General features: G+C 45.9%; 1 protein-coding gene across 1 annotated transcript; it reads left to right on the forward strand.

Annotated features, from left to right (window-relative positions):
- Positions 1-5,318: 5,318 nt before the first annotated feature.
- On the forward strand, positions 5,319-7,779 carry LOC118652111 (probable ATP-dependent RNA helicase DDX23). Its single transcript, XM_036302024.1, is given in 4 exon segments — positions 5,319-5,634; positions 5,637-6,713; positions 6,716-7,216; positions 7,219-7,779. Coding segments are annotated over 4 exon segments (2,454 nt in total). The 3' UTR covers position 7,779.
- Positions 7,780-26,811: the final 19,032 nt, after the last annotated feature.

Consider the following 26,811-nt stretch of genomic DNA (forward strand, 5'->3'; position numbering starts at 1 on the left):
ATCCTATGAAAGACACATCTTGAAAATGCCTAAAGAAAGTTGGTCATTTTTTCATGGTGAAGGGACTGGAGTCCGTGTTGATGAAAACACCTTGGTGGCTGCAGTGACTGGAAGTGGCTGCAGCAGCTGGGTGATGGGGCTGGTGCTTTCCCCTGATCAGCCTGGTCACCTCCCACAAAGAGAGGCCAGACTGCAGCTTAGGCCCGCTCCCCAAGGGGAGTAGGGAGCGGGCCTAAGCCATCAGTAGGACATCCCCTGAGGTCTCCCAGTATGTGAAAGGAGGCAGGCTGGGCTGAGGGACCCCCCCCCCTTCCAGTGCACGAATTTTGCGCACCGGGCCCCTAATTATATTAGTATATATGCAAATTAGTTGTCACAAATTAGGTAGTATGCAAATTAGTTGTCACTCTGTCACAAAGATGACCGTGCCCATAGCCACAAGATGGCAGGGCCCAGTCCCCTCAGCCCCACCACTGAAGTGTCCAGGCCTGTTGGCCAGGCAGGTGGCAGGGGAGGCAGGTGGGGAGGGCCAGGGGCAGAGTCGGCAATCGGAGGAGGCAGGGGTGGAGCCAGTGATCGGAGGGGTCTGGACAGGGATGGAGCCGATGATGGGCACCGATCAGGTGCTTGAGTAATATTTATTGAAACAATTAATGATGTCTAGGATGCTTTCTAGAGAAAATAGCCTTTCTTCTGGAGTGTTTTCTCAGGGCTGTACGTGGTAGAGACATCAATATAATTTGAGGTACTGATATAGAACATTCAGTCATTTCTCAGGCAGTCATGAGATAAAATGGGATGTTTCTCTACCTTTTGAAAGTGCTACTTGTTCATTTTTCTTTTCTTTATAAGTTCTAATATATATATACTAGTAGCCTGGTGCACGAAATTCCTGCACTGGGGTAGGGTGGGAAGGGGCCCCTCAATCTGGCCTTCACCCTCTCCAATCTGCCACCCCTCAGGGAATGTCCAACTACCTGTTTGTGCCCACACTTTTAACAGATAACAGCTCCATTGTTGTTTCTTTCTTGTGCTTAAAACCATTGGAATTAGTAGGTATTCAAAGTGTGTATACATTTTGGGAGGACACCCTGTATATCTCTAGTCAGCAGTGAAAGAAACCAACAGCAGGTTTGGAACCCCCAGACAGGGAACCTCGCTCACTCCCCACATGTCTCCCCACTTCACTTTCCACCTTCGTGGGCAGCAGGAGAATCAACGTTTTCTCTCATTAATTCAGAAAATCGCGTCCTGTCACCTGCTGCCCGGCAGGAGTGTGCTAGGCCCCAAGCAAGCGAGGCTCAGTCAGGGCAGCCTTCGCTCATGGGTGCTGGCACCCAAAGTGCACATTCCTCCTCTACAGTCGCCCCGACTATCCCACTGTTTCACTGAGAGGACAGAATTCCTCTCTGCCTCTGGATTCTTGATCATGAATGCTGACCAAAGGCACCTCAGCAAGGGCCGCCCGTGCCCACCAGGTGTGTCTATCTGCACCTGCTCCTGCCTCAGCACCTGCATTAACCCCCCAGATGTGATCTCGTAGCTGCACTGGCCTCCGTGGGAACAGGGCATCACCACTCCACCCTCTCATTGTCATCTCACAGGCGCCCACCCTCAGCATCCAGAACACCCAGACACTCTCCAAAGGATGTGAGCACATCAGAGGGGATGTGTGCACATCCTGTGGGGGGGTTAGGCATGCTGGGTTGATGGAAGTGCGGTGGAGAGGTGGGGGGAACTTGTGCACGCCTTGGTTTGCAACTGTTGCAGGCACGGGAGGGTGACAGTGTGCTGGGGGATGTTTGCACGCCAGGGGGGGATGTGCACACTGGAGGCCTCTGGCTTTGCAGATCCGCAAAACCCCATGGTGCGGCCAGGAGGACGTAAGTTTGGCCTGCCATGGTGGCTGTCCCTGCGATCCTGCACCTTCTGGGCCAGGAGGCAGATCTTGCACAGCCACTCCTGGGCACTGATGGCCTGCAGGCACTACTTCAGCTCAGCCTGCAGGCTCCACTTGGCATGCTCACAGCTGTCACCACCGCCATGTGGGGAGTACAGGCCACCCTCTGCCGGCCTGCCTCCCCTGTCCAGAGGCTCTCTGTGCTGCTCACCTGCCCAGAGTGACTGTGGCTGGTTGGAAGCCAGGCATTCTGCCCTGCCCAACCCCAGCTGATCGCCTCTGTGCGAGCTGCCGCCCCACCTGGCAGGGTCACAGATCTGTGTCTTGGTCCTGTGGACAGCCTCAAGCACTGCCCCCCACCCTCCAGGACATGGATCCAGGTCCCAGACCGTAGACAGCCTCAAGCGCTGCCGCCCTGCCCAGCAGTGTCACAGATCCGGGTCCCTGACCGCGGACAGCCTTGCCCGCTGCTGCACTCCTTCAGTATGCAAATTAGCCACCATCTTGTTGCTTCAGGGTGGGGGTCCCCACTAGGGTGCCTGACCAGCCTGGATGAGGGGATGATGGCTGTTTTCAGCTGGTCACACCCCCTTCAGGGTGGGGGTTCCCACTGGGGTGCCTGGCCAGTCTGGGTGAGGGGCTGAGGGCCGTTTTCAAGCTGGCAGGCAACTGAAGCTCCCAACCTCTCCTTTTTTTCTTTTTTTTTTTATTCTGGGATTTATTTACCTTCTATGGCTGTTACTGGAGCTGAGAGCCGGCTTTAGCTCTGAGGCTTGGCTCCAGCTCTGAGACCTCAGCTGCTGAAAGCAGGTACTGGGTTTGTTTGGGTTCTATAATTGAAACAATGTTGCGGTCCTGCTGGCTGAAGCCCGGCTGGCTGAAAGCAGGTTTCTGGGGATAGTTTAGGTTCTATAATTGCAACATAGTTGCTTAGACTGCAGCTCAGAGGCCGGCAGTGGCAGGCGGGGAACCTTGGCTTCCTCCTTCACTGGAGCAAGCAAGCCTCCTGTTCACTTCAGCTGCCTGGCTGCCGGCTGCCATCTTGGTTGACAGTTAATTTGCATATCCTGCTGATCAGCCAATGGGAAGGGTGTTGGGGTTATGGTCAATTTGCATGTTTCTCTTTTATTAGATAGGATATTAGTATATATATACTAATATATACATATTAGTATATATATATATATTAGTATATATATATATGTGTGTGTGTGTACTAGTGTATATATATATATATATATATATAGAGAGAGAGAGAGAGAGAGAGAGAAAGTCCTCAAGTTAAAATACACCAATTTCGAAAACCACAGCCTCCTAGTTCACAAGTCAATGCTCAGCCACTGAGCCACACCAGCCAGACTCACACAAGTTTGTTTTTAATTGGCAAACATGCTAAGCTAATTCCTGCCCAGTCCCTTAATAATTGCTTCTACCCAGTAAGTTCTTTTACCTGTTTTTTGTAGGCTCTCTCTTTCCCATCATTCAAATCTCAGCTTACAGTGCATGTAAAAAATTCTTTTCCTGAACTTTCTTGTCTCTTGCTCATACCTCTCCCCATTATATCTGTTTTATTCTCTTCATTAGTTCTTGTTACTATTTGAACTTATTACTTAACTGTTGTCTGCTTTACTGGAATTTAAGTGTTAGAGATCTGAGACTTTGTTTTGTTTATAGGTATATCTCTGGTACACAGAACAGTTTCTGGCACCTATCAGGTGCTCGAGTAATATTTATTGAAACAATTAATGATGTCTAGGATGCTTTCTAGAGAAAATAGCCTTTCTTCTGGAGTGTTTTCTCAGGGCTGTACGTGGTAGAGACATCAATATAATTTGAGGTACTGATATAGAACATTCGGTCATTTCTCAGGCAGTCATGAGATAAAATGGGATGTTACTCCACCTTTTGAAAGTGCTACTTGTTCATTTTTCTTTTCTTTATAAGTTCTCCCTTCTTAAAGATATATGGCAGGGTATGACGTGGGAAAAGGGGGTTGTTAACTAAAGCTTAGGGGACTGATATTCTAGCTGAACCATTTGAGGCTAAAATAAGTTCTGAGAAATTTATCCCAATTGGGGATGGTGATGATGGTTGTGATGATGATGATGATGATGATGATGATGATGATGATGATGATGGGGTAGAGGCAGATTCAAACTTGCTGTTGTTTTAGCAAGTGAAGTGAAGTAGATTTGGTAGTCTGAAAGACAGTTGACAGTGTGGCAGTGTTCAGTGTTCCCAGGCAAAAGGGAACGGGACTTAATTCCTGCGCAAACCTTTCATGGGACTGGGTAATGATCAAGACTGTGAAAATATGAGTAGGGAATGCCAGTCAGAATGTCTACGACCTGTAGTTTTTGGTATCTATCTTTCTTCTTTCTTCTGAAATAATTATAGGTTTATCAGAAGTTGCAAAAAAATAAAAAAGTTCATGGAGGTCCTATATGCCCTTCAAGCTTTTCCCATTGTATAACTAGAAGTACCTTTCTGTTTCTCCAGTTAAATTTAGTTTTTCCTTGAAATGGTAACTATAATGCCAAACCTCAAAGTTAGATAGCCCTCCCCACTTTTGAGCTTTTTTTTGTGAGCTCAAGAGAACATATCCCTTTAGGTTTGTGTGTTGACTGATTCTGGTGGGTTGGCAGACCTAACAGACTCCTAAGATAAGCAATACAGGATGTTTCTAGAGGTAGGAGTACACTATTTATTCACTAACATCTCTTTTAATACTCTTGCAGTCTAAATTTTAAAATAAGGTCTATTAGTTATATACTTTTAGAAATAGATATATACAAAAACTAACTGCCGGAAGCCAGTCCATCCTTGCTGCCTGACACAGTCGCTGCAGGGAAGAAACATCTGCACAGCATATGTTTCAAGGGACCTGGCGTATATGGCATACTGTTCTTAATATGTTTGCTCCCCTCTAACGCTATGTGTTTTAAACAGGACCATCTCCCCGAGAAAGGTTGTTTCCCCAGGTGAGGCTTTTTCCCTGGAGTTAGGGAGGATATAAAACCCCTTAACTAAGTGCCAGGCAGGTAATTAATCACTTTAACTACGAACAATCATGCTTAAGCTACATAATCTTTACTTAGGATACTCTCCTTCAGTTACTTCCTTGTAGCTTAATAGAACAATAGAGTAACCTTGGAATGGAGATAAGAAACACCCTAACCTTTGGAATAGAATTGATAGGATTAAAATCGACTGGTATAAATACAGATGTAACAAGACAATAAAGACAGAACTTGACTGGAGATCCTGGCTAGAGAACCTAGCTATGATGATCAACTGAACGCTGCCTCCCTGTCATTCCTTCTTCCGGGACTCCGTCCACACCTTTGGGAACCCCTGGACCTGCTGGGGTTGGACCCCAACAACTAACCACAGAAAGGCAATCTATACTAATAGAAGGATGGCAGGAGAGTTGGCTGACAAGAAGGACCGTGATGTGTCACCTTCCAAGGAGGAAAGGAAGCAATCTCGGTCACCTGACAGAGAATGTGATAGAGACCGGGATCGGAAATCTTCCCCTTCTAAAGATAGAAAGCAGCATCGGTCAAGGGATAGGCATCGAGAGGGCAGCCGGTCTCGCTCCCGTTCCCGGTCCAAGTATACGGAAAGAGAACGAAGGCACCGGCACTGAGAGCAAGATAAGGAGCGGAATCGGAATAAGGAGGACCAAGATCGGGATAAGGATGGGCACAGACGGGACAAGGACCGGAAACGATCGGTTTATCTCCTGGACGAGAAAAAGATTTTAAATCTCAGAAAGCCAGAGACTCTAAGAAGGATGACGAGGATGAACATGGTGATGAGAAGCCTAAGGCCCAGCCATTATCCCTAGAGGAACTTCTGGCCAAGAAAAAGGCTGAGGAAGAAGCTGAGGCTAAGCCCAAGTTCCTGTCCAAAGCAGAACGAGAGGCGGGAGCCCTGAAGCGACGGCAGCAGGAGGTGGAAGAGCGGCAGAAGATGCTTCAAGAAGAGAGGAAGAAAAGGAAACAGTTTCAAGACTTGGTCAGGAAAATGTTGGAAGACCCTCAGGAGCGAGAACGACGGGAACGCAGGGAGAGGATGGAACGGGAGACCAATGGAAATGAGGATGAGGAAGGGCGGCAGAAGATCCGAGAGGAGAAGGATAAGAGCAAGGAACTGCATGCCATTAAGGAGCGTTACCTGGGTGGCATTAAGAAGCGGCGCCGAACGAGGCATCTCAATGACCGCGAGTTTGTCTTTGAGTGGGATGCATCTGAGGACACATCTATCGACTACAACCCACTGTACAAAGAACAGCAACGGGTGCAGTTGTTGGGGCGAGGCTTCATTGCAGGCATCGACCTAAAGCAGCAGAAACCAGAACAGTCACGTTTCTATGGAGACCTAATGGAGAAGAGGAGGACACTGAAAGAAAAGGAGCAGGAGGAGGCAAGACTCCGCAAACTTCGTAAGAAGGAAGCCAAGCAGCGCTGGGATGATCGTCACTGGTCCCAGAAGAAGTTAGATGAGATGACGGACAGGGACTGGCGGATCTTCCGTGAGGACTACAGCATTACCACCAAAGGTGGCAAGATCCCTAATCCCATCCGATCGTGGAAAGACTCTTCTCTGCCCCCACACATCTTGGAGGTCATTGATAAGTGTGGCTACAAGGAACCAACACCTATCCAGCGTCAGGCAATTCCCATTGGGCTACAGAATCGTGACATCATTGGTGTGTCTGAGACTGGCAGCGGCAAGACAGCAGCCTTCCTTATTCGGTTGCTGGTCTGGATCACTACTCTTCCCAAAATTGACAGGATCGAAGAGTCAGACCAGGCCCTTATGCTATCATCCTGGCCCCCACCCGTGAGTTGACTCAGCAGATTGAGGAAGAAACCATCAAGTTTGGGAAGCCACTGGGCATCCGCACTGTAGCTGTCATCGGCGGCATCTCCAGAGAAGACCAGGGCTTCAGGCTGCGCATGGGTTGTGAGATTGTGATTGCTACCCCAGGACGTCTGATTGATGTGCTGGAAAACCGCTATCTGGTGCTGAGCCGCTGTACCTACGTGGTTCTGGATGAGGCAGATAGGATGATTGACATGGGTTTTGAGCCAGATGTCCAGAAGATCCTGGAGCACATGCCTGTCACCAACCAGAAGCCAGACACGGATGAGGCTGAGGACCCTGAGAAGATGTTGGCCAACTTTGAGTCAGGAAAACATAAGTACTGCCAAACGGTCATGTTCACGGCCACCATGCCCCCAGCTGTGGAGCGTCTGGCACGGAGCTATCTTCGGCGACCTGCTGTGATGTACATCGGCTCTGCAGGCAAGCCCATGAACGTGTGGAACAGAAGGTCTTCCTCATGTCAGAGTCAGAGAAGAGGAAAAAGCTGCTGGCAATCTTGGAGCAAGGCTTTGACCCGCCCATCATCATTTTCGTCAACCAGAAGAAGGGCTGCGAAGTTTTGGCCAAATCCCTGGAGAAGATGGGGTACAATGCTTGTACATTGCATGGTGGAAAAGGCCAGGAGCAGCGAGAATTTGCACTGTGTAACCTCAAGGCTGGGGCTAAGGACATTTTGGTGGCTACAGATGTGGCAGGTCGTGGTATTGATATCCAAGATGTGTCTATGGTGGTCAACTATGATATAGCCATAAACATTGAAGATTATATTCACCGCATTAGCCGCACTGGACGAGCAGGCAAGAGTGGTGTGGCCATCTCCTTCCTCACCAAAGAGGACTCTGCTGTGTTCTATGAGCTGAAGCAAGCCATCCTGGAGAGCCCGGTGTCTTCCTGCCCCCCAGAGCTAGCCAAGCAACCAGATGCCCAGCACAAACCAGGCACCATCCTCACCAAGAAGCGCCGGGAAGAGACCATCTTTGCCTGACACAGCACCCTTCCCACCTGCTTCAAGGCAGGCTCTGAAGCCTGTTCTTCAGGACTCTCACTTCTCCCTTTCCAGGTCCTCATTCTTACAGGGGCTTAGGAAAAATTCAGACTGCTTGGCTAGACCCTCAGGTTTGATGGCCTGAGCGTGGACTGCAAAGGAGGGAAGCTGCTACAGGAGACAGGGAGAACAAATGACCACAGGTTTGGGCCCAGCTCTGCCCCTCTGGCTGACTTGGGGATTGCCAGTGTCAGGGCCAGCCAATGGCTTTGCCTCCCAGGCTGCTGGAAGGGCTTCTTCGCACAGACTTGACTGCATAAGCTGCAGCAACACTGTTGCCCTAGATGACCCAGGGGATCGGCACTGTGAGGATTATGAACCTTGGACTCATTGTCATTTTGATAGCATTTGCCCTTTTGGATTATAAAACAAGGTGAGAGCCCTGTGCCGAGGGGTGCTGTGCACCCCAGGCCTCTCTCATCCAGGGAAGTTTTTTAGATGTGGGTCAGGGTGAGCCAGCTGTGTCCATCTTGAAGTCACTGGGTAAAATTTCTGTTCTCTATTCTCTGAAAAGATGAGTTTGTATGTTCTGAGAATAAATACATGAATATTAAAAAAAAAAAAAAACCAACACACCAATTTCTCAGGAGGTGTTTATAATAAGGGACTCCTGCCCTGGCCAGTCCAGTGTTGATCAGTGGTTAGAGCACTGGCCCACAATCCAAAGGCTGGGGGTTCAATTCCAGTCAAGGGCATGTAACTGGGTTGCAGATTTCCTGCCCCAGTTGGGGTATGTATGGGAAGCAACCAATTGATGTAGGTCTCTCACATCAATGTTTGTCTTTCTCTCTCCTCTATCCTCCTCCCTCCTCACTTCCACTTTCTCTGAAATCAGTGGAAACAATATCCTCCAGTGAGGATTAACAAAAAAATTTAATTAATTTAAATTTTTTTTTAAAATAATTGACTCCTGGCTGGAAGCCAGGAAGATTTCTCCTATACCTCTACATATAAAGGGGAATTTCATGTATTGGATCTTGAGTTGTGCTGTCTTGTTGGGGTATAAGATGCTGTCATCTCAAGTACACAGATTTCAAAGTCATGCAAAACTGGGATCGAATTCTGGCTCTACCACTTACCAACTGTATGATCTTGGGGAATTTCTTGAATTGGTTCTATTTTTATTAACTAGGGCAATTAAAAGTTATCTCATGCAACTCTTATGGGTTTAAAGGTAGATATGTAAAACATTTGGCAGGGAGGAGATGCTCCTCACTAGTTAATTCTCTTTTCCTAATAAATTATCATCTTTCACAACTGACCCCAAAGCAATTCTTTATTTGGAAATTGCTTATCAAACTTTTCTGCTACAGATCTAAATTGATATTCATTTTTAGCAATGCACAAGCTATGAGTTTTAATTTTATATTTACACTTGAGGCCTGGTGCACAAATTTGTGCAGAGGTGGGGTCCCTCAGCCTGGCTGGTGATCAGGGCCTATCGGTGCATCTTGCCCGGTCCCTACAGGGGCTGGCTGGGCAGGGGGAGGGACCACGGGAAGGTGGCTGGCCACAGGAGATTGGCTGTGGGAGTGCACTGACCACCAGGGCACAGCTCCTGTGTTGAGTGTCTTCCCCCCGGTGGTCAGTGTGCATCATAGCAACTGGTAAACCAGTTGTTCAGCTGACAGGTTGTAAGGGTCACTTAGGCTTTTATATATACAGATTAGCGGCCTGGTGCATGAAATTCATGCATTCGTGGGGAGGGGGGGGGTTCCTCAGCCCTCTTGCAGTCCGGGACCCGTTGGGGGATGTCCTACTGACGGGCTTAAGCATGAGGAGTGAGCCTAAGCCGTCAGTCGGATATCCTTAGCGCTGCCATGGAAACGAGAGAGGCTCCTGCCACCACCGCTGTGCTCACCAGCCATGAGCCTGGCTTCTGGCTGAGTGGCACTCCCCTGGGGGAGCACACTGACCACCAGGGGGCAGCTCTTGCCTTGAGCATCTGCCCCCTGGTGGTCAGTGAGCATCATAGCATCCAGTTGTTCCGCCATTCAGTCAATTTGCATATTACCCTTTTACAATATAGGATAGTCATATACACACTAGTTTATCTTTAGCACTGTGGCATGTATACACATTTAAGTTATATGTATTCTATTTACTAGTAAAATAACTTAAAAAGAGGAAAGCCTCAAAAGTAGCATATTTCAAAAGTGTGAGCAATTGTGCTCTCCATTCTACTTAATTAATAAACACAGGCCTCAGACTAAATTTGAGATGGGAGATTGGATGCTGCTGTTTAACCCTCAAAATCTGCCTTGATTTCTAACTGTACAAGTGTCTCACGATAATGAGTGTGTAAAAATAGCATGTGTTAACAATCATGGCCCCTAAACCAAAGCCAACTGTTTCATCTAGTGCTCATCTGGGAAGCCAGACATTCATTCTAATTTTGGAGGAAAAACTAGCTACATTGGACTATGGTGAGACAGCTGATTCTCAGAAATCTAGAAGCAGATTTTAAACATACTTTGTACAGAAGGTAAGATTTCAATTTATATCCTACTAGAGGCCCCGTGCACAAAATTTATGCATGGGTGCAGTCCCTTGTCCTGGCCAACAATTGAAGTGCAAGTATCTGGCATGAAGGGCAGGTCCCAGCTGACCTCTGGGCCCCCGGGCCCCCACATGCCCCCCTCTACCAAGTCCCCACACAGAGATGTGGTGAGCACAGCCAGACTCTGTGGGCCAGAGCACAGCATGGGCCTCTGGGCTGCCCAGCAGCACTGTGTGGAAGCCAGGTGGGCAGCGCAGTCTCTCCAGGCTGGCCTCACAGACCAGCTCCCGCGCAAAGCCACGGGGAGCACAACCGACCCCTGCGGTCCGAGTGGCTGCCACCTGGCTCACCTGGAAGAGGCTGCACAGGTGTGGGGCGGGCTCCTTGTGGGCACCTGGCACCTGAGCGCGGGCTTCCCCAGTGTGCAAGCCCTGGCGTCCTGGGGGAGGGTAGCAGGGGGAGTGAGAGTGAGCTCAGTGGACACCCCACATTCTCACTGCACCCCTGTCCCTGTCACCCCCGCCCCCAGGTAGCCAGCGAGAAGTCGCAGCCCCCCACCCAGGCACTGAGGGAGGTTGGTCTCCACCACCCAGCCCCAGTTCCCCGGCCCAGCCCGGGTCCTGCTGGCTGCTGGTCGCCATTTGCGGAGTAATCCACAAGGTGGTCAGGCCCCGACTCACACCCGCCTTGGCCTGGCACTGCCTGCTCACCTGCTCCACCATCCCACCATGTTCCCATTCTCGTCCGGGCCCATCAGGGATGGCAGTACCTCCACTGCCACCCACAGCCAGTGCCACATCTCTGATGCCTGCCATATTCCGCACCACCCCTCTGGTGGTCAGCGCACATCATAGTGAGCGATCGAACTCCCAGACAAACAATTTGCATATTAGGCTTTTATATATATATAAACTAGAGACCTGATGCATGAATTTGTGCATGGGTGGGGTGCCTCTGGGTGGCCTGCAGGGATCGGACTGAAACCCACAGTCCAAGCCACCTGCAGCTCCTACCTGCCACTCCCACTCATCCCAGCCCCACTGTGCCTGCCGTGGGCTTGCTCCCAATCAGTCCCGATTGGGAGAGACTCGTGCTGCTGCAGCAGCACTCACCAGTCATGAGCCCTGTGTCTGGCACTCTCCTAAAGGGACTGGCCAAAGGGATTGGGCTGAAACTGCCTCTCCAATATCCCCTGAGGGGTCCCAGATTGTGAGAGGGTGCTGGCCAGGCTAAGGAATCCCACCAGTGCACGATCATTGCTGGGGAGGGGCCGCAGGAGGGCTCGAGGACATGTCCGGCCTATCTTGTTCAGCCAGACCCCAGCAGCAAGCTAACCTACTGGTCAGAGCATCTGCCCCCTGGTGGTCAGTACGCGTCACAGAGACCGGTCTTTCCATTGTCGGGATGAAACCAGCTCTCCAACATCCCCCAAGGGGTCCCGAATTGCAAGAGGGCGCAGGTCAGGCTGAGGGACCCCACTGGAGCATGATCAGGACCAGGGAGGGACACAGGAAGTTGGCCAGCCTGGGAGGGGCTGCGGGAGAGCTCTAGAGAGTGTCTGGTCCATCTTGCTCAGTCCCGATTGGCCAGACCCCAGCAGCAAGCTAACCTACTGGTCAGAGCATCTGCCCCCAGGTGGTCAGTGCATGTCATATCAACTGGTTGATGGGTTGACTGTCTTCCCCCTGGTGGCCAGTGCATGTCATAGCGAGCAGTTGAGCAGCCTTAGCATATCATTAGCATATTATATTTTGATTGGTTGAACAGCCGACCAGACACTTAGCATATTAAGCTTTTATTATATAGGATTTTGCCCTTTAGTAAAGCAAACATACATATCAAAGGGAAAGTTTGGTTTGACAGTCTGATCAATGTTTCTCTATCTCTGGATCTGTTTTTGTTCATCAGTTTATGTTCATTATATTCCATAAATGAGTGAGATCATGTGATTTTTACCTTTTTCTGACTGGCTTATTTAACTTAGCATAATGCTCTCCAGTTCCATCCATGCTGTGTGCATGCATATAAGCCTAACCAATGGACACAGACAACAGGGCGGTGAGAGCATGAGTGGGGGGTTTCCGGAGTAATGGGGTGATAAGGACACATATGTAATACCTTAATCAATAAAGAAATTTTTTTTTTTTTTTAAAAAAGGTAAGGTTTGGTAAACAGTAAAGGATTATCAGTTTAGAGGAATTGCCTTCAATTGTTCAGCGAGCAGCAGGTAATAATATGCAGATTTTCAGCCTTGCTGAATATCATAAAGTCCATCAGCCTTCTGGGGACTTTTCATATTTATTATGACCTGCTGGTCTTAGCCTCCAGCAGTCTAGGATTTTAGTAGTCTTGCTGGCCATGTAAAAACAAGCATTCATACCTATATTATTTCTCTCTGTGTTCATGATTTAAGAATCCTTCAGCTCTGCTTCTCCTTTCCTAGCCAGAGGTTAGACTCTCCAAAGAATTCTCTCTAGTTTCCTGTCTCCTCTCAACAGGAATCAAGAAAACTCACTACAAATTCCTTTCTCCAAATTGTTGGACCGCCTCAGCCTTAGAGGGCTACAGATAAAAGAACACTAGCTTGAGGTCAGGAGGTCTGAGACCTAGTTCTACCTCCTCTAGTAATTTTCAGCCTCTTGCAACATGCCTCATCTTCTCTCTCTGGGCCTCAGTCCTTTCATATCTGCAAAGCTGATCTCTATAATGAAATGTTGATGAAAAGTTTTTGGATTTATATTCTACTTATTTTAGGCTTTTCCCAGATCTTGAAGACAGAACCATGGTCTCCTCTATTCCTTAAGGACTTTAGATTGGATTTCATCTCTTTCACATGATGAAAATGTTTCCTTCTTTCCATCATTGCAAGTTTTTAATCCCAAAATGGGACTAATTTAATAGTTTTAGCCCATCTTTGATTAAAAAGAATTCACTGTGTTCCTATTTTATATTCATATCTGAAAAATATGATAACAATATTTTTTTAAAACTGTCTCTCAATTGCTTAAATGGTAAACAAGTCAGGAACATAATTTACTTGTAAATCTTAGGTTGATTTTTTTTTCCCCAAAGGGTCTGGTGATAAATTAATATATTACATTTTAAAAGGCTGGTATTTCATTTCTGAAGATTGGCAAATGGTCATGACTAATTATGACAGAAACCATCCATTGCCAACACGCTTCCATCCCCCCTCCTCTTCTTCCCTACTAATAGAATATTCAGTAGATATGCCAAGGTGGTCCTACTGAAAGTTGGTCCCTGTCCCACTTCCAGGCAATAACATAAGTCACCTGAATTAATTACAGTAATGCCATCCCCCTTCCCCTTCCCTGACCCCACATTGATTTATCTCTGGGAAATCATGTGACCCAGTTCTAACCAAGGTGATATAAGGAAGGTCTGGTGGATAGAAGTTTCTGGGAAATTTTGCTCTCTTGGTAAAAAATAAATAAAAAGATAGCCTCAATAAGAGCCCTCTTTTATTTGTGCTCCTTTGGTCATGCCTGTAGAGTAGCTCTACTACAACCTCAATGTACTGTAACCATGTTGTGACTCTAAGGCAATAAAGAATAGAAGCTAACATGCCCATGATGGTCCATGCTGACATCAGCGAACTGCCTCACCAGGCTTGAGCTACCTACTGCTTGACTTGACTTCTTGTGTGAGACAAAGGAACCTCTATTTGTTTTAGCCACTCTAGATTTGCTTTATGTTTCTTGTCACTGAATGTACTCCTAAATGATACATAACCAACATAGACACTTCCCTAACCATGATAATAAGGCTGTCTTCTGAGAATCCCCAGATCTTTGAATGATTAGATTAAGATATTTAAAGGTCAAAATGCCACAAATTCAGTGCTTGACACAATTAGTTGCAATTATGAGAAGAAAGCAAGAATGTATGGTTTTGGTAACTAGGGTAGGAAGAAGAAGTCTTACTAGCCTGCCAAGTTGTGGAATTTTTAATCAGACTGCAAGCATATCTCTGACCTTCAGTTATTGTACAAAAGTTAACGTTAGATCATTTTAAGGATACCAATGATATTAGTAATGATAATAATATTAACTAACTTTCATTAGCTGACTAAGTGGTAAGCATTTTCCTAAGCTCTTTACAACCATTGTTTCAATTCTCACAAATCTATAAAGTAAGTACTACTATGCCCATTTTGTAGACAAAGAAACTGAGGTTGAAATGGGTTCAGTGACCTGCCAAAATTCACACAGTAAGGTGCCGGAAGCCGGTCCATCCTTGCTGCTTGACACAGTCGCTGCAGGATAGAAACATCTGCACAGCATATGTTTCAAGGGGCCTGGCGTATATAGCATACTGTTCTTAATATGTTTGCCCCCCTTAGCGCTGTGTGTTTTAACCAAGGTCACCTCTCCGAGAAAGGTTGTTTCCCCAGGTAGGAATTTTTCCCTGAAGTCAGGGAGGGGATGAAACTCCTTAACTAAGTGCCAGGCGGGTAGTTAATCACTACAAACAATCATGCTTAAGCTACATAATCTTTACTCCCTGGAATGGAGATAAGAAACGCCCTAACCTTTGTAATAGAAATTGACAGGATTAAAATCAACTGGTATAAATACGGATGTAACAAGACAATAAACAGCAGAACTTCGCTGGAGATCCAGACCAGAACTTGGCTGGAGATCCTGGCTGGAGATCCTGGCTAGGCTGCCGATCAACTGAACACTGTCTCCGTGTCCTTCCTTCTTCGCCGACTCCGTCTACACCTTTGGGGACCCCTGGACCTGCTGGGGTTGGACTCCGGCATCTGGCGCCCGAACAGGGTTCCCTTAGGTAAGTCCCCCCGTACTTGGGACGGATAGGACTGCACCGTAGGGTGCTGCAGACCCCCCCCCCCCCCCATAGAGAATAAGTAGGGTAAGCGGGTAGTTAGTACAGAACTTAGATTGACAAGATGGGTCATACTGAGTCTAAAGAAAAAAGACTCTGTATTAATCTTTTAACGCATATGCTTACTAGCAGAATTGGAGTTGAGGTTTTTCCCAGTGAGACAGAAAGTTTTATAGAAGAAGTATGTCAATGGCTTCCAGAGGATGGAACTGTTAATTTAAAAACTTGGGTTGAAGTAGGAAAGCAATTAAAGAAACACCATGAATCTGACAAGGTCCTGCCATGTTTCTTTTCCCTCTGGGATTCAATCTGTGACACCTTGGCACCAGAGGCAAAAACGGTTGAACTTTCTCAAAATTTAAATAGTCCCTCGGCTCCACCCAGAGAGGACACATCATCATTGTCTTCAGCTCAATCTAAAAGCAATTTAGCTATGCCTACTGATCGGGAGGAGAATAAATATCATAAACATGACCATTGTTCCTTTCCAGTCAGTAGAGAGGAGAATGGCCCTCCCATTCAAAACAGGCTCCCCAAATTAGAAAGGAAGCCTAAACCAGGTCCTGTGGCTCCTATGAGCTCCATGTCTAAATTTCAAAGGGCGATAAGAGAAGCTGAAGCTAATGGAGATCTTGAATTCTCACTCTGCTTCCCAGTTACATATGAGAATGAGTCTGGTGGGAATAGAAACCCCACCTTGGAGCCTATACCTTACAAAGTACTTAAAGAATTAAAATTGGCCTGCTCTGAATATGGACCTCTAGCTCCTTACACACAAACCTTGGTAGAAACCCTAGCCAGTAAATGGATGACTCCTTATGATTGGTCACAGGTTTGTAAATCCTGTCTCTCATGAGGCGATTACTTATTATGGAAAACTGAATATGAAGATCTTGCTAAGAAAGCTGTAGCCACTCGCGAAAAAACCAGAAAAGGAATAACCCTAGACATGATATTAGGAGAAGGTGATTTTAACACGGCTGAGGAGCAAATGAATATGCCCACAGAGGCACTTACCAAAGTAACCAGTTGTGCAGTAAGTGCCTGGAAATCCCTACCTTATACAGCAGGAGAAACAACCACCCTTACAGAGGTTAAACAGAAGGTCGAGGAACCATATCAGGATTTCCTTTCTCGCCTCATACAGGCAGTCAAGAGAGTAATCAATAACAAAGAGGCAGCCGATATCCTAATCAAACAACTGGCTTTTGAAAATGCTAATAATACCTGTCAGGCTTTATTAAGGCCGATTCGCAGAACAGGAACTATAAATGATTTTATAAAACAGTGTGCTGATGTAAGTCCAGCATTTATACAGGGTGTAGCTATAGCTGCAGCTCTCAAAGGGGAGACATACCCTCAATATGTACAGGGTATAGGACAAGCCAGCAATAATACAGGTAATAAAAGAAATATGAACTGCTACTCTTGTGGCTTATCTGGGCACTTTAGCAGAGAATGCCCAAATAAAAATAATAATACTCAGGCCAGATGGCAAGCTCCTCGACAGCCTGGAAATACATTAGGGAATAATATTAATCCTCCAAAAACCGTTTGTCCCCGATGTCAGAAAGGATTCCATTGGGCAAAGGAATGTAGATCAAAATACCATAAAAATGGTCGGCCTTTAAACTCTACAAATAGCTCCCAAGGAGGTTATATCCCATCACCTCAATCGGGAAACTTGAGAAGGGGCCAGCCCCAGGCCCCTGCAATAATAGGGGCATCAACCTTCAACCCTTTTGCAAATTTCGATCAGTCAGTGACCTCTTCAGGGCAACCCCAGGCAGTGCAGGATTGGACCTCCACTCAACCACCCATGCAGTACTAACCCCAGACTCGCCAGTAGCAGCCATTCCTACGGGAGTGTCTGGGCCACTGCCTGAGGGAACTGTAGGTTTAATATTAGGATGGAGCTCCACCTCGTTACAGGGGATCTTAGTCATCCCAGGAGTTGTTGATGCAGACTACACAGGAGAAATACAGATTTTACTTTCCCCACCCACCACAACTATACAGATTCAGCCCAACCAGAGAATTGCCCAATTAATCCTGTTACCAATACATAAAATAGGGACAGCTGTTACCCAGGAAGCTAGAGGGGCCGGAGGCTTTGGATCTAGTTATGCAGCATTTTGGATACAAGAAATCCATGCTACTAGACCTACAAAAATTTTACAAATTCAGGGAAAACCAATTGAAGGTCTATTGGATACAGGAGCAGATGTTTCCTGCATAGCAGGGAAGGATTGGCCCTCTTCATGGCCCACGCACACCACCTCCACTTCCCTAGTAGGACTAGGCAAGGCATCTAATGTAAAAAAGAGTTCTCAGATTCTAACTTGGGCTGATGAAGATCAACATTCAGGAACGTTCTGTCCCTATGTAATTACGACTATCCCCTTTACATTATGGGGAAGAGATATCTTGTCTCAAATGGGAGTTGTATTATATAGCCCCAGTGATAGAGTAACATCACAGATGCTAGACACGAGATTTAATCCAGGAAAGGGATTAGGAAAGGAAAGTAATACCTCACACTCCTCGACAGGATCTGTAATTGGGGCCATTGCCCTTAGGACTGCTGATCCCATAGTCTGGAAATCGTCACAACCAGTATGGGTTGAGCAATGGCCCTTAACATCTGAGAAAATATCAGCAGCCCGACAATTAATTGATCAGCAATTAGCAGAGGGACATATAGAGCCATCAAATAGTCCCTGGAACACACCCATATTTGTAATAAGAAAGAAATCAGGCAAGTGGAGACTTTTGCAAGATCTAAGAGCCATAAATGCCACCATGGAAGATATGGGCTCCTTACAACCTGGATTGCCCTCCCCTGTGGTAATTCCACAGGAGTATTGTGTTGTTGTTATTGATTTACAGGATTGTTTTTTCACTATACCTCTTCACCCAGCTGATTGTCAAAGATTCGCATTCAGCATACCATCAGAAAACTTTAAACAGCCTTATCAGAGATACCAATGGAAGGTTCTCCCACAAGGGATGAAAAATAGTCCTACATTATGTCAAAAGTTTGTAGATCAGGCATTGCAAGTTATTAGAAAGAAATTTTCAGATCTATATCTTATTCATTATATGGATGATATTTTACTAGCTCATAAAGATCGGGCTACTTTACAGGAAATTCTTACTCAGACCATCCTTGCTTTAGAAGAACATGGTCTAAAAATAGCCCCAGAAAAGATTCAGACTGAACCTTCTTTTTCATACTTAGGCAGAATATTACATACCTCTACTATCACCCATCAGCCTCTACAATTAAGAAAAGATCATTTAAACACATTGAATGATTATCAGAAACTATTAGGTGATATCAACTGGGTCAGGCCATATCTAAAAATAACCACTCTTGACTTAAAACCTCTATTTGACATTTTAAAGGGAGATTCTAACCCTAAGTCTCCCCGACAATTAACTGTAGAAGGAGAAAAGGCTATAGCAAAAATAGAACAGGCCATCAATAAACAGCAACTACAGTATCTAGATTATTCCAAATCTTGGGCCTTAATTATTCTAGCCACTAAATATACTCCTACAGGATGCTTGTGGCAGGAAGGACCATTAGAATGGATACATTTACCTGTCACTCCTAGGAAGATTGTACCACCCTATCCCTCCCTAGTGGCCACTCTCATTATCAAAGGTAGACGTCGCAGTATCGAACTCTTTGGAAGAGAAGTTACTGAGATAATAATACCTTATAAAAGAGAACAATTAGACACACTATTACAATTTGAAGAAGAGTGGCAAATAGCTATAGGTAACTTCCCAGGACAAATTTTACATCATTTGCCAAGATCACCTATATTGCAATTTCTCTCCCTACATCCGTTTATATTTCCTATCAAATGTTCAAAAGAACCATTATCACCTCCTGCCTCCTTAGTATTCACAGATGGTTCCTCTAATGGTAGGGCAGTAACAATCATTGACTCAATAACCCATGTTCAACAAACTCTAGAGACGTCAGCTCAGAGAACAGAGCTTTTGGCAGTCATTTATGCTTTTGAACAATTGCAACAGGTTCCCTTTAACTTGTACACTGACTCTCAATATATAGTTAAATTATTTCCTCATATTGAGACCGCCTCTCTCCCACAAGGAAGAACAGCCATTTTCTCTTTGTTAACTCAGCTACAAACTTGCATTCACAAACGAGAAAAGGCTTTCTATATTGGACATATTAGAGCTCATTCCTGCCTACCAGGACCCTTAAGCGAAGGAAATTATCAGGCGGATTTACTAACTCGCCCAGTAGTTTGTACAGCTCTAGAAGAAGCCCGGCGGTCTCATGCCATTCACCATCAAAATGCTTCTGCTCTCCGTCTATATTATCGCATATCTAGAGAAGCTGCTCGAAGTATTGTGCGTGACTTCGGCCATTGTCCTACTCATTTTCCTAGCCTTGCTACTGGAGTTAATCCAAGAGGACTTAGACCCTGTGACTTATGGCAGATGGATATTACTCATGTCCCATCTTTTGGCAAACTTTGCTATGTGCATGTTTGTATTGATACCTTTTCTCATGTTATCCTTGCTTCTGCACGTACAGGAGAAGCCTTTAAAGATGTAAGTCAACATCTATTCCAATGCTTTTCCTACCTAGGAATACCAAGGGCACTTAAAACTGACAATGGGCCTGCCTATACCTCTAGAGCTTTTAAAAACTTATGCTCTACATTCGGCATCGCACATACTACAGGAATACCCTACAATCCTCAAGGCCAAGCAATAGTAGAAAGGGCTCACCAAACTTTAAAAACACAAATTAAAAAATTACAAGAAAATGAGTTTAAATATTCCTCTCCTCATCATGTTCTACAACATGCTCAATTTGTAATTAATATACTAAATGTAGATTCTGAGGGAAATTCCCCGATGTACAGGCATTGGAACCCTGATCTAACTAAACCTAAAGCCCTCGTCAAATGGAGAGACTTGCTTACAGGAGCCTGGAAGGGACCTGATGTACTTTTAACCCAGGGGAGAGGATATGCTTGTATATTTCCACAGGACGCAGACTCACCTGTGTGGATTCCAGACCGTCTAGTCCGACCTTATGTCTCACCGCCCGCCATCTCTGCCTCATCATAGCACACCTGACCAGTGCCCGTCTGCAGCAGATGTGCAGACCTGAGCTGGAACAATCTGTCCATTGGGAGGATCACATGTGCCTCCGTTTTGTCTTTCCACATGTCCCAGCTTTGCCCCACATCTCCTTTCCTTTTTCCTTTTTTTAAAAAATCTAACTACTTGTTTGCTGGTTCTTTGGCCTTTCTCCTTCTTTCCTGAACACAGCCTTTTCTAGAATCTCCCTACCCTACTGTTCCAGGAAGGGCACCTCCATTTTATGCCGTGACTAGGGGTGTTTGGTATATGCCCCATACATGGAGTTGTCTTGGGCCAAGAGCCTGACATCCTGGGCTGAGAAAGCCCTGTTCCAGGACTCTCCTTTGTCCTGTATTGGCCCCTCTTACCCTTGTGTCAAGAGGGACCCTCTTCTTACAATCCAATTGCCCATAGCTGTTGCCTGAGCTCTCTGTTCATGCTAAGGTTGAAGCCACATGGTGGCTGGTACCATGGATCTGTCTCTGGCCCAATGGCGTAAGCTGGGCCCTCTCTAGAGAAGAAATCTGAGTTCCCTATGATCAATGCCAGAGCCCCGCCAGCAGGCGAGGGAATCCAAAGGCAGTTGCTGGGCATGGAGGCCAGAGGGACATAGGCTATCAAGGAGACAAAACTGAACCTCACATCACCCTACTTGGCCCAGAGATGGCTGGTAGTCAACGACGGGTAAGACTCCACAGGGTGGGGCAACCTAAGACAGGCACAGTCGGGGGCCAGTAGGAGAAAACTTGGGGTGCAACAAAGGTGGGGCACAGACCCCCCTCCCCAATGGTGCAGGGGCTTGAACACTCGCCCCTTCTGAGGAAGGTCTCCTGTCCCCATGGCTGCTTCCTGCTTCCCATGCCCAGCTCAGATCGGGACCCAGGTAAAGACAGAGACTGGCTGACAGCAGCTGCCCTCTCACTGCAACAGGACTTGTTTCCCATTTCTACCTGGGACCACAGGGAAAGGGGAAGCTGAAGGAAAGGGCTGTGTCAGGATGCTGCCTTCTTCCCTTTCTTCTCCCTCTTTTTTCTAAACACTTCCATGCCTTGTAGTTCTTTTGCTTTCTCTTCTTTTTCTCTCTACTACCCTCCATCTTCCATATCAGCTGACCCAGAGGGCACAGCTTACTCCTCCTCGGACACCGACACCACCATCAACCACGGCCCTGATGGACCCTTTGATGCAGCCCTTGAACTCACTGACGCTTCGGGAAGCCCGTCGCCAGTGATGCCGCCCGCTAGCCAGACCAACAAAGACAATCAAACCAACAACTTGAGGACAGCTGTAATCCCTTGACTGAAGAGGCTGGCAACCTTCTACAGGAATGGGGCTCCTTGTGCACTCCATCCACTATGTTTATAGCTATGCTCACTATCATTGCTTGCCACTCTTCTTCCGAGACTTAAATGGCCCAATCTGAGAGGTGGCCACTGATTTGCATGCGCTATCATTTAAAAAATAAAAAAGGGGGAATTTGCCGGAAGCCGGTCCATCCTTGCTGCTTGACACAGTCGCTGCAGGATAGAAACATCTGCACAGCATATGTTTCAAGGGGCCTGGCGTATATAGCATACTGTTCTTAATATGTTTGCCCCCCTTAGCGCTGTGTGTTTTAACCAAGGTCACCTCTCCGAGAAAGGTTGTTTCCCCAGGTAGGAATTTTTCCCTGAAGTCAGGGAGGGGATGAAACTCCTTAACTAAGTGCCAGGCGGGTAGTTAATCACTACAAACAATCATGCTTAAGCTACATAATCTTTACTCCCTGGAATGGAGATAAGAAACGCCCTAACCTTTGTAATAGAAATTGACAGGATTAAAATCAACTGGTATAAATACGGATGTAACAAGACAATAAACAGCAGAACTTCGCTGGAGATCCAGACCAGAACTTGGCTGGAGATCCTGGCTGGAGATCCTGGCTAGGCTGCCGATCAACTGAACACTGTCTCCGTGTCCTTCCTTCTTCGCCGACTCCGTCTACACCTTTGGGGACCCCTGGACCTGCTGGGGTTGGACTCCGGCAGTAAGGTAAGTGGTGGATCTCTACCCAAGGTCTGTTGAATTACTACACTAATTCAACATAACTAGTCATATACTTTGTTCCTATTTTTTCTAATTTTGAAATAGCTTCAACTCATAAAAAATTTGTAAGTACAATACAAATATTTTTTTTTCTAAACTATTTTAGAATAAGTTGTCAGCATGATGCCCTGAATAGTGTATTTTCAAAAGATACCTATGAGTCTAGCCCAGCCGTGGGCAAACTACGGCCCGCGGGCCGGATCCAGCCAGTTTGAAATGAATAAAACTATTGAAAAAAAAGACCATACCCTTTTATGTAATGATGTTTACTTTGAATTTATATTAGTTCACACAAACACTCCATCCATGCTTTTGTTCCGGCCCTCCGGTCCAGTTTAAGAACCCATTGTGGCCCTCGAGTCAAAAAGTTTGCCCACCCCTGGTCTAGCCGGTGTGGTTCAGTGGTTGAGTATAGACCATGAACCAGGAGATCACAGTTCAATTCCCTGTCAGGGTACGTGCCCAGTTTTCAGGCTTGATCCCCAGTAGGGGACATGCAGGTGGCAACTAATCAATGATTCTCTCTCATCATTGGTTTCTCTCCCTCTCTCTGGAAATCAATAAACACATATATATATTTTTTTTAAAAAGATACCTATGAATGTGATTTTATTTAGAAAAAGGGTCTTTATGAATATAAGTGAGTAAAGAATCTTGAAATTATTTTGGATATAAGGTAAAGTGTAAACCCCTTCCTATATGGACAGCCCCCTCACCTGCCTGGATGCTGACACCCCTTGCCAGGGGAGCTTCCTCACCTTGCCCTCCTCACCTTGTTGTGAGGGGACACTTTCCTGAAAGGACATTCCCTCACCCTGTTTAGGTCCTACACCCCAGGTCAGCCTACCCCTGACACCCCGCAGACACTTAGCATAGTCTCAACTGACTCAGATGCCCTATACCCGGTCACCTCCATGTGTGGACATCCATTTTCTCCATCCAAGCCCTGACACCCTATATTGACTTGTCCCACCTAGTCTCTGACCACTTGCCCCATGACTGACACTCCCACTTAGGCTCTGGTATTCCATGCCCAGCACTCCCCATGAGGACACCTCATCAAATGTTCCATGCTCATGCTCCAGGCTGCTCTCCTGTGTGATGCCCTCCTCGTCCTGCTTGGGCTCTGGCCCTTGCATCAGGCTGACCCTCCATGGGGAAACTGTCCTCGCCTACTTGCACTCAGTGACACTGGGTCATCACAGCTCCCCTCACTCTGGCACAGACATCTACCTCAATCAACATCACCTAATGGCTTCAGGGCTGAACTCTTCAGGAAGGGAAGGAATGAGAAGGAGAAAATAAGGAGGAAGGAGAGCTTACTTTTCCATTAAAGATTCAAACCTCACTAGAAATTCAATTTATAATACTGAGATAAGACTAATAAACTCAGAGCTGATCATTTTAATCCTTTGTTCCAGTACTGATCTGGGAAATGAGGGGAGATAACTTGCGAATCCACACTCTTTGTTACCAGGATTGTAATGTAATTTTTAGCTTTCAACATATTCACAGCACCTTTAATTTTTATATTAACAAAGAACAATAAGAGTGAACTTTCTGATAAAGCTACTACTTCTGGCTACATTACATGGGGCTGCTATTTTATACAGTGCTACCATTTTCACTTTCTATTGCCACAGATAAGCGCCTGATGGTTTGGGTCCCTGCCGTTTTCAATGGTGTACTATGTTGAGCTTTCCTTTATAGCCCTAAAGTTCACCTTTCCAGAGTCAGCCATTGTTGACCAAACCATAATCACTGTTCCAGAGTGACAGATCAAAGACATTTCCAGTTTTACTGTATGCTATGCCCACTGGAATTCAGGGGAATTTGTAGGGGTGGACAAAGGCAATCAATCATAAGTCAGGCCCAACTATGGCCTGAGGCAGAATAAAGATTATGGCCCCAGAAAATCCTATATAATAAGGAGATAATATGCAAATTAATCCTCACACCCTCACAAGATGGCTGCCTACAACCAGGCCGGCAGAGGGTCAGTTAGGGACAACCAAACAACTGAACAAGCAGGCTGCGTGGGGCAACCAGGCCGGCAGGGTCGGGGGGTGGGGGGCAGTTGGGGGTGACCAGGCCAGCAGGCAGTTGAGCAATTAGGAGCCAGCGGTCCAGGATTGTGAAAGAGATCCCGAATTGGAGAGGGTGCAGGCTGGGCTGAGGGGACCCCCTCCCCCCCCAAATTTCATGCACCAGGCCTCTAGTTAAAACATAAAAGCAACACACACACACACACACACACACACACACACACACACACACACACACCTCACTTCAGGAAAGGATGAACTAGGCTGATGATCCAGACTGGACACACAGACCACTGCCACATTCAAGATACAGGTTCTTATCCCCAAATTAGGTTAGTTCCCAGATTTTTAGATCAAAAGTGTTAATTCATTAAAACACCTTATAAATACGGCTGTAATTCTGACAGTCTTACCTCAGAAATACATTTATTTAATTCTGTCCAATGAGCTTTCTACCAATGCCATCTCTAAGCTGTTGATCACTGATATTCTAGTTACTGACATTAAAACTGCTAGAGGGAAAAAATAGTGCCAGAACACTATTAACAAGGAACTGGTCTGGCTATTTAAAATCCAGGTGTCTGCCCTGACTGGTTTGGCTCAGTGGATAGAGTGTCGGCCTGGGGACTGAAGGGTCGCAGGTTTGATTCCGGTCAAGGGCATGTACTTTGGTTGCAGGCACATTCCCAGGAGGGGGTGTGCAAGAGGCAGCTGATCGATGTTTCTCTCTCATTGATGTTTCAAACTCTCTATCTCTCTCCCTTCCTCTCTGTAAAAAAATTATTAAAAAATAAATAATAAATAAATAAAATACAGGTGTCTAATCCTGTCATTTTCTTCTTAAGTCAAATGCTACCATGCCTACATCATATACAATTTTGTTTGCATTCTGCAGAATAAAGGGGGGCTGGGGCAGAGTTAAGAATTCATGATGCAAATTATTCAAACACAAGTGATTTCCCAAAGGAGAGCAAGTATATATAATTTTAAATTAGCAATGCTTTATCAGATCGGCAAGTGTGTAATTACAAGGCTCCTAGTGATACATGGCTTACTGCCAAATGGTGCCTCACCCTCGATCCCTTATCCCCACCACAAGGCCTTGTTTTGTTTTTAATAATTCCCAATTTACTCCTATTCTTACTCCTTTCTCTAGCTATTCTGAAACTTAGTTCTTCCTTCAGTCCTTCAATTACACCACTGCCTACTTCACTCTCAACTCATGACCTAAACTCCTGCATTACCATGAAGATAGAAACCATCAGGCATTAACACTGTGATAGGCAGACCAATGGCTCTCCAAAGATGGCCATGCTCTTATTCCTGTAAACTATGAGTGTGTTACCTTATAGGACAAAAGGCACTTTGTAGATGTAATGAAGAGTATGCACCTTGAGATAGAGGATTATCCTTAAACTGGGCCCAATCAAATCACTTGACTCCTTAAAAGCAGAGCATCTTTCCTGGATGCAGGCAGAGAGACAGGACAATAGAAGATGCAGGAGAGGGCTGAGGCGTGAGAAGGACGTGCTTTGCCATTTCTAACTGCGAAGATGGAAGAAGAGGGCCACCAGCCAGCAATGAGGTATCCTCTTGAAGCTGGGAATGGCCCTTGGCTATCAGCCAGTAAGAAAGCAGATATGTTAGTCCTATAAGTACAAGGACTGAATTCCCTCCTAGAGCCTCCAGTAGGGAAAATAGCTCTGCCACAGCTTGATTTGGGGTTTGTGACACTGGAGCAGAGGAATCAGATGAGCCCATCAGACTACTGACCCGCTGTGAGATAATAAATTTGTTTTGCTCTAGCCATGCAACTTGTCATGGCCGCAATAGGACACTAACACAAACACTCTGCTACTTATGCCATCAGTTTCTTGTTTGACTGTTTCCAGACAATGTTCAAAGTGAGCACTGTTAAATTATTTGATATCTACTACTTTGTAGTTAATATCCATTATAACATTATCTCTCCAATCTCTATTGACCCTTTTCAGCTCCAATGTTCTGGTTGAATAGTTTATTTGAGCTTTGAAGCTCAAAGAAACTTTTTAAAGTTGATTTTCTTCATCTTAAAGATCTTTGTGATAAGGAATATTGCAATGTTTTAGAAACTAATTGTTTGTTTATAATCACAGCATTTCCAGTTCTCTTCCCTCTAAATCCCTATGATTCTAACTAGTTTATTGAGTTTTACTCATTAGGGTTCAAGTTGAAGGCAATTTTTTTATTTCCCAACATCCCCCATAATATTTACTCTGTTGGCTCATTCTTCTTCATTTCTGCTTAAAATTTCCAGAAGATGTCATAGGTTTAAGATACTATAAGGTGTGAAAGCATA

Source organism: Myotis myotis, unplaced genomic scaffold (assembly GCF_014108235.1).
Source record: "Myotis myotis isolate mMyoMyo1 unplaced genomic scaffold, mMyoMyo1.p scaffold_m19_p_3, whole genome shotgun sequence".
NCBI classification, from domain to species: domain Eukaryota; kingdom Metazoa; phylum Chordata; class Mammalia; order Chiroptera; family Vespertilionidae; genus Myotis; species Myotis myotis.